Genomic DNA, 17,028 nt, shown 5'->3' with positions numbered 1-17,028 from the left:
TGGGAAGTAATCCAAGAGTCCATCCATGGGTGAATGTACACCCAAAATGTGGGGTGTGTGTGTGTGTGTGTGTGTGTGTGTGTGTGTATACAATGAAATATTTGAATCATATTCAGCTTTAAAAAGGAAGGAAATTCTGACACACGCACTATTTTACTTATATGAAGTACCTAAAGTAGCCACATTCAGAAACAGAAAGCAAAATGGTGGCTGCCAGGGGCTGGGGCGGGGGGAAAGGGGAGACTGGGGAGTCCGTGTTCAATGGGTACACAGCTTCAGTTTGGGAAGATGAAATAGTTATGGAGCTGGATGGTGGTGACGGTTTCACAACAACGTGAAACATACCAATGCCACTGAATTGTACGCTAAAATATATTTAAGGGAAACTTTATATTCCATGTATTTTACCGTAATTAAAAAAAAATTTAAGTAATAGTTCACTAAGATTGCACATGTAAACAATTATAATTAAGGCCTAACACCCATGCACTACGCCCACACTACTAACTAGATTTGAGACACCCTGAATTCTACACAAACCTGACAGATACGGTTAAAATGCAATAGGCATGAACACGAGGATGCCATTCCCTGGGCAGCGCTGAGGGGCGCCGGAATCCTACAAGGGCTTCAACACTACAAGACAGTAGGGCTGCCGGCTGAAGCGAGGGGTTAAGAGAGAACGGAGATGAGGCGGTGCGGTATGTAACTGGCAAACATCTTCCTGCACGAAACAGCTGTTGAGAGCTTGGAGAATCAAACCAATTCAGGTTCTGTGAGAATCCGGGCTGTAGCTAGGTTGTAACCTTCTCCCAGCTCAAAGCAGACGGGACGAATGGACATCGGTACACGTGTTGGGGGGCCTTTCATGTTTTAAGATGCCTTCATGTTCTCTCGTTTCCACCCTGCACGACCCAGGAGCAGACAGGGTCAGAGCGAACGACCTAGGCACACACCTCCTAAGCGGCCTGCCTGGGTGCGCGGGCTCTTCCCGACTCCCAAGCTCAGGGCATCACACGTGGGTCGCGAGCCCGCGTCCACGGCAGCTCCACGCAGGGTCCCGGGCTGGGGGAGGGGAGAGGGCAGCCCGACGGCTCTCGGCTGCGGCTTCTACGAGGAAGCAGGAGGGGCTAGGGCGGTTTGCTGTTACTGGGAGGCACCTGGCGCGGGGAAACAGGCGCCAATGCGCAGACCCCTCCCCCACCCACCCACCTACCGCCCCACCGCAAACGCCAGGCCGCCCGGGAGCCGAGGGTCGACCTGGGGCTCGGCCCCGGGTCAGAGGACGCCGCCGGAGGTGGGGCTGCGCTGGGACCACCGGGCCGAGAACCCTAGTACTCCGTACCCTTGATAATGAGGTGGGCTGGCGAGCCCGCGGTCCCCAGCGAGTCCTTCTTCTTGCCGCCGCCGCCGCCACCGCCCCCGCCACCCGAGGCGGCCTCACAAACCACGGGGGTCTCCGTCCCTCCGCCGCTCATCCCGGCCAGCTCCGCCCACCCGCGGCCGCGCTGCGCCTGCGCAAACCTACACAGGCAGCTTTCCCCGCGCGGGGTTTAGGCGTCATCAAAGGGCATCGGGGAAGCTGAGTCTACCCAGCGGCCGGTTCCTATAAAGCCACTATGGTGTGGCTAGGGATGTGAGCTTGAAGAAGCCGGTGCCGCCATGCTGGGTTAGGGCAGATGCTGCCGGAATAGGAAGGTGTCTGAAAGTTAGAGCTAAATTTATTCCTCCCTAAACCTGCTGGAATTTATCGTGGTTTAGAGAGGTTGGCGGAGAGGGGATCTAGTCATAGATGAATATGAATAATAGTGGTGTAAATACATTATCTATATTATTACCTGCCACCAGTATTTAATGGAGGTTGTTGACGTGCGTGCTTTGCCACATTTGCTCATCATGGCAACTGCGGGAAACAGTTTTGTCATTTCTTTCTAACAAAAGAAGAAACAGGATTAGAGATTAAGTAATTTTCCCAAATCACTTCTCAGACTCATTCATGCCCATGTAAAGAGCAAAAACGTCTGTTCTTGGCATTTGTATTTACAAAATCTCAACCAGTTGTTATAGGGGCTAAGATAAAATAAATGCATCTCATTATGGAAGGGACCATAATTTGCTAGGCTGCTTTGATTCGTAGCCCTGAAGAGACAAATCTGGTGCTGACAGATTTGCATCTAGTGCTACTGTTTGGTAAACTCCTTAGAATTGATCTTGTATTCTCAACAAGCTGTCATTCCCTTCCTGGCACAGGCCTTCCCCCATAGCCTCTCCTTTAGCTCCTCTCTGAAGTACCTAGATAACAGTAATTGATGCAATTTTCCTGAGGTGTTTCGAAGATGTGAACCCACCCCCACCAAATGGAAGATGTTAACTACTTGATGACTGAGCATGTAGCCCCAGGCCTCCCGGAGCCTAAGGACTGATAAGGTTAACCCCTGTGACACCACCGTGTTCCTTCATCATCAGCCAATCAGAGTATTGTGCATGCTCTGATCGCGTATCCTGCAGACCCCTCCCCCCACCTTGCACTTGGCCTTTAAAAATGCTTTGCCGAAACCCTTCAGAGTGCAGGAGGCTTTTTAGGACATGAGCCACCTTGTCTCCTTGCATGGCCTTGCAATAAACCTTTCTCTGCTCCAAACGCCGACGTTTCGTCCGGCACATGAACTTGCGTTAATATTTGTGCCTGTTCAAACGACAGACGGTGCAACTTTTCAGTGACTCCTTCATCTCCTGTGTTCACCCAGCGGTTCTTTCTAAGAATCATCTCTTAATCACTCCCTTCTCCCTCCTCTCTTCCTGCACTGTCCTTACCCTCAAGGGTCTCAAGTCACCAACATTTACAGTCTGGGGCCTTGTATATGATAGGATGGAGTTAGGTGCAGCACATGTGTGGGACGCCTGGGGGCAGGAGGTGGCCAGGAACGACTTCCCAGAGGAGGTGTATTTTGTCTTCAGAACTGAAATGTTGTGTAAGTCATGCGGGGTGCGGTGAAGATGGAACTTGGGGTTTACCAGCACAGGAATAACAAAGAGGCATAAAATAGATGAATTCATAAATAGAATGTGAACTTGGTTAATTGCATGTTATTGGGTCCCGCTTCTAACCTTTTATTTCCCTCGCTTTGGCATTAACCTCTAGAAAACATAGTTATTTTTAAAGCCCCTCATTATCCTCCCCACTTCTAGGCACTTTTCGTATTCAAGTTTTCTTCTGCATCTGCCAGACTAAATCTTCTCTAAGCTTGGCTTCTTAGTTTCTTTGAACTACTGAAAAACCTGGGAAGACTTGATACTGAGCAGGACACTGTGGGGCTCCTGGGCACAAAATTCTGTGTCCCTCATTACTCGATTACAGAAAATAGGCTTCATTCAGCCTCCATGACCTTCCCAGAGTTACAACTAGCAGGTTCAAACAGTTGCTAATTAGGGAAGGGCAGGGATGCGGAGACAAGGGAGGAACAGTGAAAAGAAACAGTAGTGTCAGAAGTTCCTTAATGGTCCAGTGGATAGGACTCAGTGCTTTCACTTCAGTGGCCTGGGGTTCAATCCCAGGTTCCCCTGGTCTGGGAACTAAGATCCTGCAAGCCACGCAGTGTGGCCAAAAAAAAAAAAAAAAAATAGTGCAGCCTTGGGGCAGGGATACATAACAATATCTTTTCAGACACGGAAACCCCTACCAGGTGGGAGAAATTAACCATAATAAGCACGGTGACCCCAGACCGGTTAGACCCAGAAGGTTGACGATGCTGACTCCCACTCACTTCCCCACCAACCAATCAGAAGAATGTCCACAAGCTGATCACGCCCTCTTTGAATCATTACTCTAAAACTTCTCACTATCCCCTCTAGATTGGGATACACAGTTCTGAGAGCAGGCGTCTGCTGTGGCCTCCTTTGCGTGGCAAAGCAATAAAGCTATTCTCTTCTACTTCACCCAAAACTCTGTCTCCAAGATTTAATTTGGTGTCGGGGTACAGAAGCCAGATTTGGCTTCAGGCTCCCTCTAGTACAGTGAGATTGATAGTTCTCCCACATTAACATGTCTGTTAAAGTTACAGATTCTGGGTTCTGCCTCCCCAGATTCTGTTTCAGTAGCTCTGGGGTAGCTGCTACCTCCCCGTACCCAATTGCGAGTTGATTATGATATAAGAATTCTGTAAGGAACGGCACCAAAAACGGAGGAGAGCTTAAACAAGCTTTATTTGGGAACGCTCCAGGGCGAGGTTCACTGGTCCGAGAGAAAGGGGCCAGAAAAGTCGCGCCCGGGTGCGGGCGCTAACAAAATGTATAGGGGTGGATGCAGGGGACGTCTTGCTGTGTGAAGCAGCCCTTTTTTGGTAATCTCCCGGGTGTTGTGGCAATGTCAGGTGTCGGTTGCATCAGCCTCAGAGCCGTTGGTTCCGCCCCTCGGGGAGCGGGAAGACCGGCGCCGAGTGGTGTGGCAATGTCAGGTGTCGGTTGCATCAGCCACTTTGGCGGGGGTTCCTTCTGGCTCCCTGGGCCCTTCCCCGGACCTGCCGGCCTTACAAATTCCAGGTGCAGTAGTTAAGACTTTGGAATCAGACAGAACTGGGTTCAAATTCTGACTGTGCCACTTGCCTGATGTTCCTTTTCTACAGAATAGCAATAAGATATCCATATTATAAAGTTGTGATGGTTAAAGAAGTTAATACCTGTAAAGTACTTAGAACAGTGCTTGGCACAGCAAATGCTCAATAAATACTATTTCAATAACCTCTATCTCCTGTTAAAGCCCTGTATAATCTCTTTCTCCCAACTCACCTTTATTTGCCACCACTATAATGTCTTGCACGTGTTTCGCGCTTTACAATTTATAAAATGTCATCACACATAACATATCATCTTCTCATTATTCTAGTTAGGATAAATATTAAAATACCCATTTTCAGATACAGAAGCTAAGGATCAGAGAATGTGGGAGAGTCTCTAAGATGGCTGCGATGTTTCCTCCCTTCCTGCCCATCAAGAGACGGAGTTTGTTTCCCCTCCCCTGGAGTCTGAACTGACCTTGTGACTTGCTTTGATGGGTAGAACATGGTGGGCCTTAAGTCACTTGGCAGCTTCTGCTTTTGCTCCTGTCAGGAAGTCTAGGCTGTCCTGCTGGGGAGAGGCCGTGCTGTGGAGAAGCACGGGAAGATGAGACATCCCCTGTAGAGAGAGGCTTTATAGGTGAGAACGGAGGCCCGCTAGCAGCCAAGTGTGAGGGAGGCCTTCTTGGGTCTTTCAGCCCAGCCATCAGCCAGCTGAATGCAGTCCCATGAACTGCAGTGGAGTGGATACCACCACGTGAAGCCAGAAAACTGCTTAATCAACCCACCTGTTGTTATGGAAACAGGAGGGAAGGGGGCAGGGCACAACCTCTAAAAGAATGACATAGGGCTTCCCTGGTGGCGCAGTGGTTGAGAGTCCGCCTGCCGATGCAGGGGACATGGGTTCCTGCCTCGGTCCGGGAAGATCCCATATGCCGCCGAGCGGCTGGGCCCGTGAGCCATGGCCGCTGAGCCTGCGTGTCCGGAGCCTGTGCTCCACAACGGGAGAGGCCACAACAGTGAGAGGACCGCGTACCGCAAAAAGAAAAAAAAAAAAGAATGACATAGCCACTGAGGATATGACAAAAACTGGCTAGAAACCATTAGGTCAAAGACGGCGGAAGATTCGACTTCCAGGGGACTTTGAGTCTCATTATACGCTCATTGTAATACATCAGGTAAATGACACACGCACCAGCGCCATGACAGTTCTGAGGCTGACTATAAAAGGCCAAAAAGTGGGCGGTGGCCCAAGTCCTGGAAATCCCCGCCCCTTCCCCCAAATAGTTGGAATAATCCTCCCACTCATTAGCCTATGAAATTACCCAGCCCATAAAAACTAACCACCCCATATTTTGGGGCCTCTCGCCTTCTGAGATGCCCCACACTGTGTGTGAAATGTGTTTCTCCCAGGGCCACTCTAGCCGTTTGAGACAGCCCGCATTCTATGGAAGGTGTATCTCCCTAAATAAATTCATTTCTTACCTATCACTTTGTCTCTCACTGAATTCTTTCTATGCTGAGACATAAAGAACCTGAGCTTCATTAAGTCCTGAGACCAGGTGTGTGATTTCAATTAAAAGACAGTGGGTTCCATGTCCCCATCTGAATTGTGCAGTTTCACTATGAGAAATAATAAATTTTTGTTGTTTTAATCCACTAAGGTAGGTGTGTGTGTGTAAATTATGCCCACCTCTTATAGAAAGGATTTCACATGGCTTACAATGATCTGTAAATGTACTCCCACAACGTGGTACCATTGTTATCAAATAGCAGAACCATGGTCAGAGCCCTGGTCTATGGACTTCAAGGCTGGTGCATTCTAAAAGAGCAGAGCTCCATCAGCTGGGGGTGGGGTGGGGTGGCGATGTGGTCTCTCCACTGTGTCATGACTGTGCCAGACATTATTTCTGCCTCTTTCTTTTTTTTTTTTTTTTGCGGTACGCGGGCCTCTCACCGTTGTGGCCTCTCCCGTTGCGGAGCACAGGCTCCGGACGCGCAGGCTCAGCGGCCATGGCTCACGGGTCCAGCCGCTCCGCGGCATGTGGGATCTTCCCGGACCGGGGCACGAACCCTTGTCCCCTGCATCGGCAGGCGGACTTTCAATCACTGCGCCACCAGGGAAGCCCCGCCTCTTTCTTTTTAGACACCCCCTTCCTGGAATGTTTTCCTTGCCCCTTCTGCCTGTTCAATGAATTGAATCTACTTTATTTTTGTTGTATAATAAAGAACTTGGCTGATCCGTATCCCTGGTTCCTGGAAGATAACCTCTAAATCCTTGGAATTTCCCAAGTGAGGGGAGTGGCTTTGTTATTCTTGGTGGGCCGGAGGTTATGCTAAAGCGCTCACTCACGTGGGTCCCTGGATGGTTCCAGGATGGGGGCTGGCCATACATGAAAGACCACCACGTGATTAAAGGGTTGAGGCTTTGAGCCATGAAATATCAGCTTGACTTCTGGCGAGGAGAGCGGGCTGGGGATTGAGTTCAGTCATTCAGGCAATGATACATCAACCATGTCTTCACAGTGCAACCCCAGTAAAAACCTTCCGGACAGCCCGGGTGACCTTCCTGGTTGGTAGCCATACTTTAATGTGCCGAGAGGGTGAGGCAAACTGAGGACCCAGAAGCTTAGCGTTTGGGACCCTCCCAGACCTCACCCTATGCATCTATTCATTTGGCTGGTCTTGATTTGTATCATTTACAATAAAATTGTAATCATAAGCAAGCACCTTCCTTAGTTCTGTGAGTCATTCTAGTGAATTACTGAACCTGAAAGGGTAAAGTGAGACCTCCTGACATTTGTAGACAGCTGGCCAGAAGCTCAGGTGGCCTGGGAACCGCCAGAGCTGTGGAGTCTTCTGGAGTCTGTGAGGTCTGGGCTAACTCTGGGAGTCAGTGTCAGAACTTGCTGCGACTGAACAAACACTTACATGGCACTTAGGACAGGCCAGCTAATGTTGTAAGTGCTCTGCACGTGCTGACCCAGTTAGGGCTCACGGCAGTCCTCTGAAGTTGGTAGCATTATTATTCTCCTCATTTGACAGGTGAAGAGGCTGAAGCATAGAGAGGCTAAATGCCCAGCTGGTTTGGCGCAGAAACAACCTGGTCCCTGCGTACGTGTTTAAGTGTAGGTGGTGGATAAAGAGAAAGTAGGGGAGGGTGATCTGGAGAGAAGGAAGAGGGAAGCCATTCTACCTCTAACTGGCCTTTTCGTTTCCTCATTCAAACACGTTTAACAAATATGGATTGAGCACTTTCCGTGTGCCAAGCGCAGTGCTAAGGGCTGGGATATAGCGCTGACCCAGCCTTTTCCTCCCCTCACGGAGGCGACATCTACCAGAGGGGACAATATTAAAACCCTACGCAATGACTTTCCTGCAATTCTGTTGCTTACAGCCTGTAGATACACGTTCCAGCTGTTTGATTGTTTTCTTCCTCCCAGTACTGCGCTGCGTTGTTCTCTGGGATGGTCAGGTCCAGAGTACACCTCTGTTTCTTCCTCCTCTTTTACACAAATCTTTCAACTGCAGCTCAGACAGCAAAGAGCAACTGAAAGAAAAGTTCCAGTGGCAGAGCCCTCCTGACAGATACCTTGGGCTGGGGTCCGGGCTGCTCTGTGTCCTTGCTCTTTGACCCGTGGAATCTCCCTGAAGGGCTTGTGTTATCTCTAGTTGTCTCTGGATTGATAAGACGTTTCCTGTATTATTTAAATAAAACTTTTATTGAGATAATTGTAGATTCTCATACAGTTGTAAGACATAATACAGAGATTCGTCATAGACTTTGCCTGATTTCCCTCCACTGGTAACACTGTAAATGTGGATCATAACCAAGATATTGACATTGATACAATTCATCCATCTTATTTAGATTCCCCTAGTTTTACCTGTACTCACTGTGTGTGTGTATTATGTCCTGTATAATTTTATCACATGTGTAGGTCTATGTACCTGTCAGCACAGTCAAGATATTACACAGCTCCAGAGCCATAAAGATCCCCCTTGGCACCTTTTTGTAACCACATCTACCTTCCTCCCTGCCCTACGCCATCCCCTGGCAACGTATGATGTACCCTCCATTTCTAAATCGTTGTCATTTCAAAAACATCACCTAAATGGGATCATACACAAAGCACTTCCCCTGTTTTAAGAGTAGCTCTTCTCCCCTGCACAGCGCTCTGTGCTTGATCCTTTTTCAGAGACTCTCAGTATCAGACACTTCTAAACCATGGACTGGTAAAGGGATTTTGCCAATTATTGTGCCTCTTGAGAGTTAAGGCATCTAAAACATGGAAATAATCCTAATTTAGAAGAAGTAAATTTCTGACTTCAGGGTAAATTATTTGCTAACTCCTTATTGAACCTTATAAAAGTTAGAAAATAAAAATAAAATGTGTATTTAATTACATGCCTCTTGAGAACAACATTAAAACTCATTTCTTAGTATAAGCCCATGAAGGATAAGCATAGCTGCGGGAGTGCGCTCCTAAATTTATTTTGCTTTTTATCAAATCCACTTCATGAGATTTCCTCTGCATATTTTCTATTGGCGTTACTGTTTATCCTTTTTTGTCTAACCTATTTTTTTTTTTTTTTTTTGCGGTACGCGGGCCTCTCACTGTTGTGGCCTCTCCCGTTGCGGAGCACAGGCTCAGGACGCACAGGCTCAGCGGCCATGGCTCACGGGCCCAGCCGCTCCGCGGCATGTGGGATCTTCCCGGACCGGGGCACAAAGCCGTGTCCCCTGCATCGGCAGGCAGACTCTCAACCACTGCCCCACCAGGGAAGCCCTGTCTAACCTATTTTTGAAGTGGGTTAAAAAATTAAAAATGGAAGAAACTGATGAAAATAAAGGAGGGGAAAAGATTAGACAGTCTTTTGGGGTAAAATACTCAATATTACTGTGTGTTAATCATATGAAGTTTTGGAAATGCCTCTGGCATGCATGCTAAGCCCAGAGGCTGTGTGGTATGAAATAACGCGCTGGGTATTGGCATTGGCAGAGACTAGGCAACGACTTTACAGTCCTGGACTGATCCTTCTTGGACTGAATCCTGCTTGATGCTTCTTAGAGCTGCTTCCAGTGTAGCTCCATCACTTGGAGAACATGCAGTGCTTTCCCGCGAGAGCTGCTACAGAGAGAAACTCCTGGGACAGAGCCAACCAATCAGAACTCAGGATGCTCCATCACCAGGCTAGGCCCACCTCCAGAAAATTGGACTTAGCTATGCAAAAAGACAGGAGCAAGAGTTTTTGGATGAGTGCAGCTGCTCTGATTGTCACCCAAGCTTTGGACAGGTGTAGTATAACGGTTCTCATGGTGGGGTCACCACACCACACCTCTTGAATCAGAAACTCCAGCGGGGACCCAGCAATCTGTGTTTTGAGAAGCCTCAGGTGATTACCACTCATGCTCAAGTCTGAGAACCACTGCTTTCATGTAATGTCTGTCACACATGCCTCAAACTTCAGACAATGACAGTCAGCTCTACATTTCTTTCATCTAAGTCTCAGGGATCAAGTCAAGTGCCGAACAGTCAGGAACTGGTAAGGTCAACCAGAGGGTTAAGCATTTCTAAGGGTTTTTAAGATAAGGGTGTGTGTGTATCTGTGTGTGTGTGTGTGTTGCAGGAGATTGGGAAAACTGGGGCAGTGGAGGAAGGATAACCCACGTTGCGTGAACAGACTAGTTCATGGACTGCACTGAAGAAACTCTGGAATTTGTAATCAGATGGCTGGAAGTTTGTGGTCTTGGTCAAAGCAGGCCTGGGGCCCTGCTGTGTAGAGCGATGCTTTGTCAGGTTAGTCGTGTGGCTACTGTATTTCAAGCTTAACTTGGACAGACAGGCCTGCCAGGCACAAATTTCTCAAGCAGATGATGTTCGGGAAGGCAAAAATTATCCATGGCAAGACCGCGAGGACAGATGACCCTTAGCAGAAATGGCAAGCCAAGTCCGCAGGATCTCTAATACAACTGGCTAGCCCTAGGGACCCAGCCTCTCTGAAGTGGAACAGACAGCACAGATGAGCCATCAAATAAACTCGCCAGGCTGGAAGACGTGTGACGCTTTCATTCTCCCCACAAAGAAACGAAAGTTTAAAAGATGAAAATATTCCTAAAGGAATCACGATAATGGAAGAAGAAACCCTTGAGACATAATAGCAAAAATGACCAGCATCTCAAATTCTCCTGACTTCCTGTCTCCCTTCTTTTGGCCTCTCTCGTAAGTGAAAGATGAGTTTTACTAGATAAGGTAGCAGTTGGAATTAGTTTTATTCATCGGTGGCAGGGAGAATAAAGGAAGAGCCTTCAGGAATATGGGCTCCAGCAACAAGTAATCATTATTACAAAATCAAATTCCCCATCTCATCTCTGATATGCCTGTATGTAACCCTAGAGCTGGGCTTCAGTGTTATAAATCCAGCATACAAGACATGGAGCAGATAGGGCCCCTTGTGTATCGAAAAGCTCTGGCCAGCAAGAGCGATATACGATAGCAAATTTCTCCCCACTGCTTTTTCAATAAAATTCACCCAGAGCTCCAGGAAGAGTTGGGAATGTAATTCAGCTTCAATAAATCGAGACTAAAATTAAGATGGCCAGATATGTAGCAGCCTACTCGGGTGTATGGAGAATTTCAAATTTAGTGCCCTGGTAATGGGTAGAAGCAGGTTATCTCATTATGGAGAGAAAGAAGAAATATTGCTCTCTGGAGCTAAGAAGCTAAATGCTCGAATCCACAAAACCACCACATCTCTGCCAAAGCTAGGTTAATAGTAAAGTTTGTGTAACATCTGACTTTTTTTTTTTTAAAGGAATGAAGTGAAATGATAGGAAAAAAACATACATAAATGAAAAAGCTGTACTTCACAATCATTCTAATTTGACTCCTCGTCAAGAGTTGTGTATTTTATCTCTCGGTGTGATGTACGTGTACCTGATTGCAATAGAGTTCTATTCTTTCCTAACAATATCTCTGCTTAAATTTTTATCAACACGTCTTGAAGCTATGCTGGAAGGACTTTTAGCAGGGCTCTCACACGATGCACCAGCAGCGGGTGATCTGCCCATTCTCTCCACTCCTACCTTCCTACCCTGGTCCCTGCGGTAAACCTAATGTGCCCATTACAGACTGTGGTAACTACGGATTCAGGTTTAACTTGGGGGAGCCAATGGGGGACCTATATGCTTAACAGGGAGTAAAAATGAGCTTGCCCACACATCTGTTAAAAACCTCCATGCAGAAATGTTATGCACCTCCATGCAGTAATGGTATGCTGATTCTGGATGGGGATGGAGGAGAGTTTAAGTTAGGTCACTTTTTTTACCATCTTGTGACGGAACTCCACAAATCACTTTGTGACATCTTGGATGCTTTGGGTATAAGAGGGCCAAAAGACAAACGGCCTTTTTTTTTTTTTTTTTAAATATTTATTTATTTGGCTGTGCTGGGTTTTAGTTGCAGCACGCATGCGGGACCTAGTTCCCTGACCAGGGATCGAACCCACACCCCCTGCACTGGAAGTGTGCAGTCTTAACCACTGGGCCACCAGGGAAGTCCCACAAATGGCCTTTTGATACTGCTTCCAGTTCTATTATTTCTATTTGGTTCGTTTACTTATCGATTTTTATTTTGGGGGCAGCGCCGTGGCTTGTGCGATCTTAGTTCCCCAACCAGGGATTGAACCCAGGCCTTCCACTGCAGTGTCCTAACCACTGGACCCTGGGGAATTCCCCTCTATTTGGTTTAAAACCATTATTTATTGTAATTAGTGGAAAATTTGTGGATCCTCGACTGAAGAATGATCCTTCCCTTCTTGGAATTTTTTACCTGTTCTTGAAAGTTGCACAGGGCGTAGGGAGACAGGGCCCGTACCTAGTCACGGCCGTCAAATCAAACCCCAGTGTGTAAAATGGTGACGGGTGATGTCCTCCAATTCTGCAGTTGTACAGTTCCCATTCACTCCAGCCGTGGTCTAACTGGGTGGTCAGCATGTGGGTTAGTCTCTGCCTCTGCCCTACCTCCAAAAGTAACATGAGATAATGTGAAGGTTGTAAAGTGTCTGGTACACAGCCCAGACACAGTAGACACTCAGTAAATGGTATCTGATTATTTTTATTTACTTTCAAAGAATGCTGAGCAGCTGGTTGCCTTCCCAAGGATGCTTTACCTGCTGTTTCAGGAATCTGTTTACAGACCATTGGATTGGAAACCCTATGAGGGCAAGTGTGTACCTGGTGTTGTCCACAGGGCCTAGTCGACTGTCGACACACAGTAGGTGCTAAAGAAATATTTGAGGGCTATTTTTTGAAAAATTGAAGTGTAGTTGATTTACTATGTTGTGTTAGATTCTGGTGTACAACAAAGTGATTCAGTTATACATATACATATATTCTTTTTAATTATAGGTTATTACAAGATATTGAATGTAGAGGGATTATTAAATTTATAATTTAAAAAAATTTATTTTAGTTTTGGCTGTATTGGGTCTTTGTTGCTGTGCGTGGGCTTTCTCTAGTTGTAGCGAGTGGGTTTCTCACTGCAGTGACTTCTCTTGTTGCAGAGCTCGGGCTCTAGGTGTGCGGGCTCCAGTAGCTGTGGCACATGGGCCTAGCTGCTCCGCGGCATGTGGGATATTCCCAGACCAGGGCTCAAACCCGTGTCCCCTGCATTGGCAGGTGGATTCCTAACCACTGCGCCACCAGGGAAGCCCTAGAGGGATTACTGAATGATGAGTGCTCTAGGCTTCTGGGAATTACAGAAAGGAAATGGTGAAAAGGGGCATCTGCTTTTCAGAAGGAACGGCATACACTTTATTTTAGAGGAGTTTCGTTGATCTTTTAGGGAAAAAAAAAAAGAAAAAGAAAAATAGTATACTCCCTTCTTTCAATGGCTTGAAAGATGTGAGGACCAGAGATTTTTAAGCTGGTGAGTAATACAATGGATTCATGTTTTACCAAAATCACAAGATGGGTACTTCCCTGGCGGTCCAGTGGGTAAGACTCCGTGCTCCCAATGCAGAGGGCCCGGGTTCAATCCGTGATCAGGGAACTAGATCCTGCATGCTGCAACTAAGACTGGCGCAGCCAAAGTAAATAAACAACTAAATATTAAAACAAGATGCTCTGCCTAGTTATCTGATCTTGTTGAGCAGGTGCCTCAGAGATGGCCGGTGGGAAGAGGCTTATGGATTAGTTAAGAATTTGACTTTACAAAATTGTGGGTTATGATTCTACAATCTTCCATAGCAGTTTGTCCTTCACTGATCACTTTCTGTGTGCCAGGCACTGTGCTAGGTAATTTTTATACCTTCTTATTGCAAATTAAATGAGATCAGTCATCTTCACCTCTGTTTCATAAGAGGAATTTCACATGCAGTGACTTATCCAAGGTCTCGTAATTAATATACGGTAAGGCTAATGTATTTGACTCAGAAAGAAAGAAAGAGAGAGAGAGAGAGAGAGAGAGAGAGAGAGAGGGAGAGCGAGTGAGAAAGGAAGGAAGGAAGGAAGCAAGCAAGCAAGCAAGCTGCTTTAGGACTTCCTTTGCGGTCCAGTGGTTAAGACTCTGCGCTTCCAATGCAGGGGCGTGGGTTGGATCCCTGGTTGGGGAACTAAGATCCCACATGCCACGTGGTGCAGCCAAAAACAACAGCAAAAGCCTGCTTTATTAAGCTATAATTCACATATCACAAAATTTACCCATTTAAAGTGTACGAGTCAGGCATTTTTAGTATATCCAGAATTGTGGAAACATCTAATTTATTCTCAAAGTTATGTACACTTTTGTTTTATCCAATGCCTAGGGCAGCTTTTTCTAAGGTTGGCAAAAACGAATTTCACAAGTTGGTTAAGCAGAAGTTGCCAGGCACACTGGTGCTTACAGACTGAGTTTGAGCCAGACACTCGACTGAATCCCAACTCCTGGATACTGGCTGTGACCCAGGGAAGTTCCTTAACCAATCTGTGCCTCAGTTTCATTATCTGGCAAAAGGGGATAAGAATTAAAGGAGTGAATTCACTTAAAACACTTAAGAGTGGTGCCGAACACATACTCAAGAAGTGTTAGCTGTTAGCGCTGTTATTAAAAGTGCATTAACAGATCCTCATAACTCAGTATTGCAGGATCCTAAAATATCTTGTGAACCTTGAATAACCGTGATCAGTGAAAAGTACTTATTCTATGGTATTCGAATTCTTTGCAAACTGATGATCCATGGAATGTCAACAATTTACTCACAAAAATTATTTTACAACTGGATTATTTAGCATTCAGAAAGTATCTTCCCACTTAAACACTACTTACCGTGATAGAGATAGCTAGCTGCCTAGCTAGCTGTATCCTTTCTTCCTTCTTCCTCGTTCATAAGCACAAGTTTTGTTCTGGCTGGCAATGTGCGTGCTAAAAGACTCCACTTCTGGCCTTTCTCCCAGCTGGGATGGACAAAGACATGTAAATAGATTTTGCTGAATAGGGCTTCCCGGAAAGATCCTTCAAGTGGAAAGCAGCTAGATGCCTAATGCCAACTGTGGACTGTCTTCTTTCACATAAGAAACAACCCAGTTTAATGTTACGTGGTTTTTCTGCTATACACCTGTACCTGATTGCAATTCACACACTTTTCTTGGTTAGCTCAAAATGCACTTAATACTACACTCTTTCAACACACATCGAGCATTTACTGTTATGTGTCAGTTATTGTTTGGACAGCTGAGAAAAGACAGTCTCTGCTCCCAAGGAATTAAACACCTGGTGGAAGAGACTAGTGATCAAAAATAGCACAATGACGTCAGTGCCAGATGGGAGGCAGGGGGAGGTGGGTTGGTCAGCGTGGACTTGACTTCCAGGACACGACAAAGTTGAATACTGAGAGGTCATCAAGTGAGAAAGGGCATTTCAGGTAGAGAAGTACCTGATGGAAATGACCCAGGACGCCCCGCAGCCTTTCTAAGGGGAAATGAACTGTTTCGATTTAGACGCTGAGAACATCTAACCTTATCTAACCTTTGCCTACGGGAGCCAGGATTTTCTCTTTCTGCCACCCCTGCATCTTCCAAGATCATCCTGGCACGTAGTAGGTGATAACCTATTGAAGCAATGATATGCTCTGCAATGAAGAACTGACTAGCAGATATAAGATTCACAAGGGGGACTTCCCTGGTGGTCCAGTGGTTAGGACATGGCGCTTTCACTGCCGGGGGCCCGGATTCAATCCCTGGTCAGGGAACTAAGATCCGGCAAGCCACGGGGCGTGGCAAAAAAAAAAAAAAGACTCACCATGTGGAAGTGGGAAGAGGATACATTTGGCAAAGAGGTATCCGGTATCCTCTGTCCCCCGCTTCCTCACAGCTGACCTACACTGAAGGAAAAGAGTGAAATGGCTGGGACGGGAGGACTGGCTAGCCCATCTCTTGCCTATCCTGTCTATCCTGCTTACCTCCCCGGTCCAGGGGAGACCAGAGAAGTGTTAAAGGAAGGAGTAATTTGCAGCAGTGGACTTTAAGGTGGAAGCCTTACAGCAGACCCAGCTGGGGCAGCGGCATGCATGAGAAGTCAGACTGGGCCTGCCTCTGTGGCACATGTACTAACTCCCAAGGGGAACTTGAGCCCTTTAGTCTCTGAACATGCGAATACAAGTCCAGAGTTTCTAATATAAAGGCTACTTTGTAAAAATTAAAAATGCTCCCAATAGCAATGAATTGTGAAATCCAATCCTGTAAAAATTGTCTTGATCTATTACAATATACTCAATACTCTTGGCCTATTAAATCTCGACTCAGTAACATGAAGAACAAAAGCGGGAGTAGGGGGCCTCTTACAAAGAGAAAGCTTTACTGACAGCCATGGGCTGTATGTTAGGCCTTTTCACGTATGTTTGTCTCCACAAATCCTCAACGTTTAGAGTTATCTTTACTTTTACATTTTATTTTTATGTTTAGAGATTAAGAAAATATGGTTAACTGATTTGTTTTAGGTCATGCATTCAGCTAGTATGTGATCAAGGCAGGACTGGGCCGAAGGGATGGACACTTCCCAAGTCTCTGCTCTTTGCACTTGAGCTCTGAACTGTACTCTACTGAGACTGAGAGTCAGCACCAAAATGTTGCACACCTTTAACAGTGAAGTGCTCAAAGACAATTTTTCCTATTATTTGTAAATATAAGCTCTTTAGCGCTCAATCATTGATTATTTATTTACTCAGCCACTAAGAGTTATAAACTGTATAGGTTTGTTTTAATACAGTATGAGTCTTCGTGCTTTACACAGAATGTCAACAGCAGCCTTTCTATGTTGGTTTTTAGTTTAGAAAAATCTAGTAGTTACCAAGTCCGAAATGAGTGGGATAGTGGGAATTTCCCATTGCTTTTTAGCTACTGCATATTCCAATGAGCCCAAAGACAACAAAAGAACCATGAATTCGAGGGAATGTGTTTTATTCCACTTCCCTCTAGGGCAGCGCAGTAGTTCCACCT

The 17,028-nt window shown here is 46.3% G+C and overlaps 2 protein-coding genes across 5 annotated transcripts in view; both read right to left on the bottom strand.

Annotated features, from left to right (window-relative positions):
- Positions 1–1,522, bottom strand: part of BLOC1S5 (biogenesis of lysosomal organelles complex 1 subunit 5) — a 38,130-nt gene extending 36,608 nt beyond the window's left edge. Inside the window, exon 1 of the mRNA XM_032649732.1 lies at positions 1,346–1,522. Coding sequence (XP_032505623.1) covers positions 1,346–1,478 — 133 coding nt within the window. The 5' untranslated portion in view covers positions 1,479–1,522. The remainder of the gene's footprint in view (positions 1–1,345) is intronic.
- Positions 1,523–4,194: 2,672 nt separating this feature from the next.
- EEF1E1 (eukaryotic translation elongation factor 1 epsilon 1) overlaps positions 4,195–17,028 on the bottom strand; it is a 28,878-nt gene continuing 16,044 nt past the window's right edge. The window contains exons 4-5 of one of the 4 annotated variants that reach the window (XM_032649413.1): positions 5,032–5,172; positions 4,195–4,616 (exon numbers count right to left, since the gene is read on the bottom strand). In XM_032649413.1, the coding sequence (XP_032505304.1) occupies positions 5,074–5,172 (99 nt within the window). In that variant the 3' untranslated portion in view covers positions 4,195–4,616; positions 5,032–5,073. Of the gene's footprint in view, positions 4,617–5,031; positions 5,173–6,678; positions 8,252–17,028 lie in introns of those variants that run through there. The other 3 variants (XM_032649414.1, XR_004352263.1, XM_032649415.1) reach the window with 3 other exon arrangements.

This window comes from Phocoena sinus, chromosome 11 (genome assembly GCF_008692025.1).
Source record: "Phocoena sinus isolate mPhoSin1 chromosome 11, mPhoSin1.pri, whole genome shotgun sequence".
NCBI lineage: Eukaryota > Metazoa > Chordata > Mammalia > Artiodactyla > Phocoenidae > Phocoena > Phocoena sinus.
Note: the sequence above shows the minus strand (reverse complement) of the source record. Positions and strands in the feature narration are given on the sequence as shown.